We start from the raw sequence: 1,049 nt of genomic DNA, 5'->3' as shown, positions 1-1,049 counted from the left end.
TGGGTGATGGGGGGGGTGGGGGGGTGAGGGGGTGGGAGGGTAATCGAGGCTGCGCAGGTCAGCCTCTGGAGCGGTGACCAGCGCCTGCCGCTGTCCATGGTGCTGAAAGCGGGCTCCTCTCTGTCTCTGCCTTTGGCTCCAGGCTCTGGGGGATTTACACAGAAACGGCTTGCTTTTTTACAAACCAGAAATTAACCAGCCGAGCACACAGCCCTGAACACCTAAATGTCTGCACATTAGACAACACGCTCACAGAATCACAGCAACCATTCGCTTTGGACAAGTCCAGTTAACTATTTCAACATTTTTTTAAAAATCCAAACTCCTGTTTGCAATAAACTTACCCTGGGAACAGAACAGAATCCAGGCCAAAAAAATCTTGCAGACCATCTTGAGCGGGGGTGTTGATGGAGTTGGCAGTTGAGGGGGTAATTCTCTCTTTTTAGGAAGAGGGGAGGGAGGGGGAAAGCTGGTTTGGACTTGGTGTCAGAGGCAGTTTACAAAGATAAAATAATCTGGAAGATCAGCGGGAGGATTTGGAATGATTTTCGCGTAGGAAGATGGAAGAGATGCGGGGAATGATGGTACCTTCGTCCTCTCCTGTTATAACGAAGGTCTGAAGGCGCCTGGGACCTTACAAGGATTTTGTTTAAATAGCCAGACCAGAGGAAGTGATGTCAGTCTAACTCCAGGAGCTCGCTATGCAAATCTTTAAAGGGATTTTCAGTCACCCTTTACTGTCCCCCGGCTGTTAAACATAAATCCACCAATCCAGCTGCTGCAAGGGAAAAAAAGACTGTTGTGGTGCCGTGATAGTGTCCCTACCTCTGAGATGGGAGATCCCAGTACAAGTCCAACTCCAGGGGTGTGTAAATACCATCGAATTGGTTGATTAGAAAATATCAAAATTCAGACTAATCACCAATGGTGCTGTTTTATTCCTTTGCCTGATATTATTAAATTGGAAAGCGTGCAGAAAAGGACTTACAAAGGTGTTACTGGGATTGGAGGGTTTGAGTTACAAAAAGAGGCAAAATAGGGTAGGACAT

General features: G+C 47.1%; 1 protein-coding gene across 1 annotated transcript in view; it reads right to left on the bottom strand.

Moving 5' to 3' along the window:
- LOC122542688 (chromogranin-A-like) overlaps window positions 1–757 on the bottom strand; it is a 19,908-nt gene extending 19,151 nt beyond the window's left edge. Inside the window, exon 1 of the mRNA XM_043680666.1 lies at window positions 345–757. Coding sequence (XP_043536601.1) covers window positions 345–390 — 46 coding nt within the window. The 5' untranslated portion in view covers window positions 391–757. The remainder of the gene's footprint in view (window positions 1–344) is intronic.
- Window positions 758–1,049: the final 292 nt, after the last annotated feature.

This window comes from Chiloscyllium plagiosum, chromosome 41 (assembly GCF_004010195.1).
Source record: "Chiloscyllium plagiosum isolate BGI_BamShark_2017 chromosome 41, ASM401019v2, whole genome shotgun sequence".
In the NCBI taxonomy this organism is placed as follows: Eukaryota; Metazoa; Chordata; class Chondrichthyes; order Orectolobiformes; family Hemiscylliidae; genus Chiloscyllium; species Chiloscyllium plagiosum.
The sequence above is the reverse complement of the archived record's forward strand: the minus strand, read 5'-3'. Positions and strand labels throughout refer to the sequence as shown.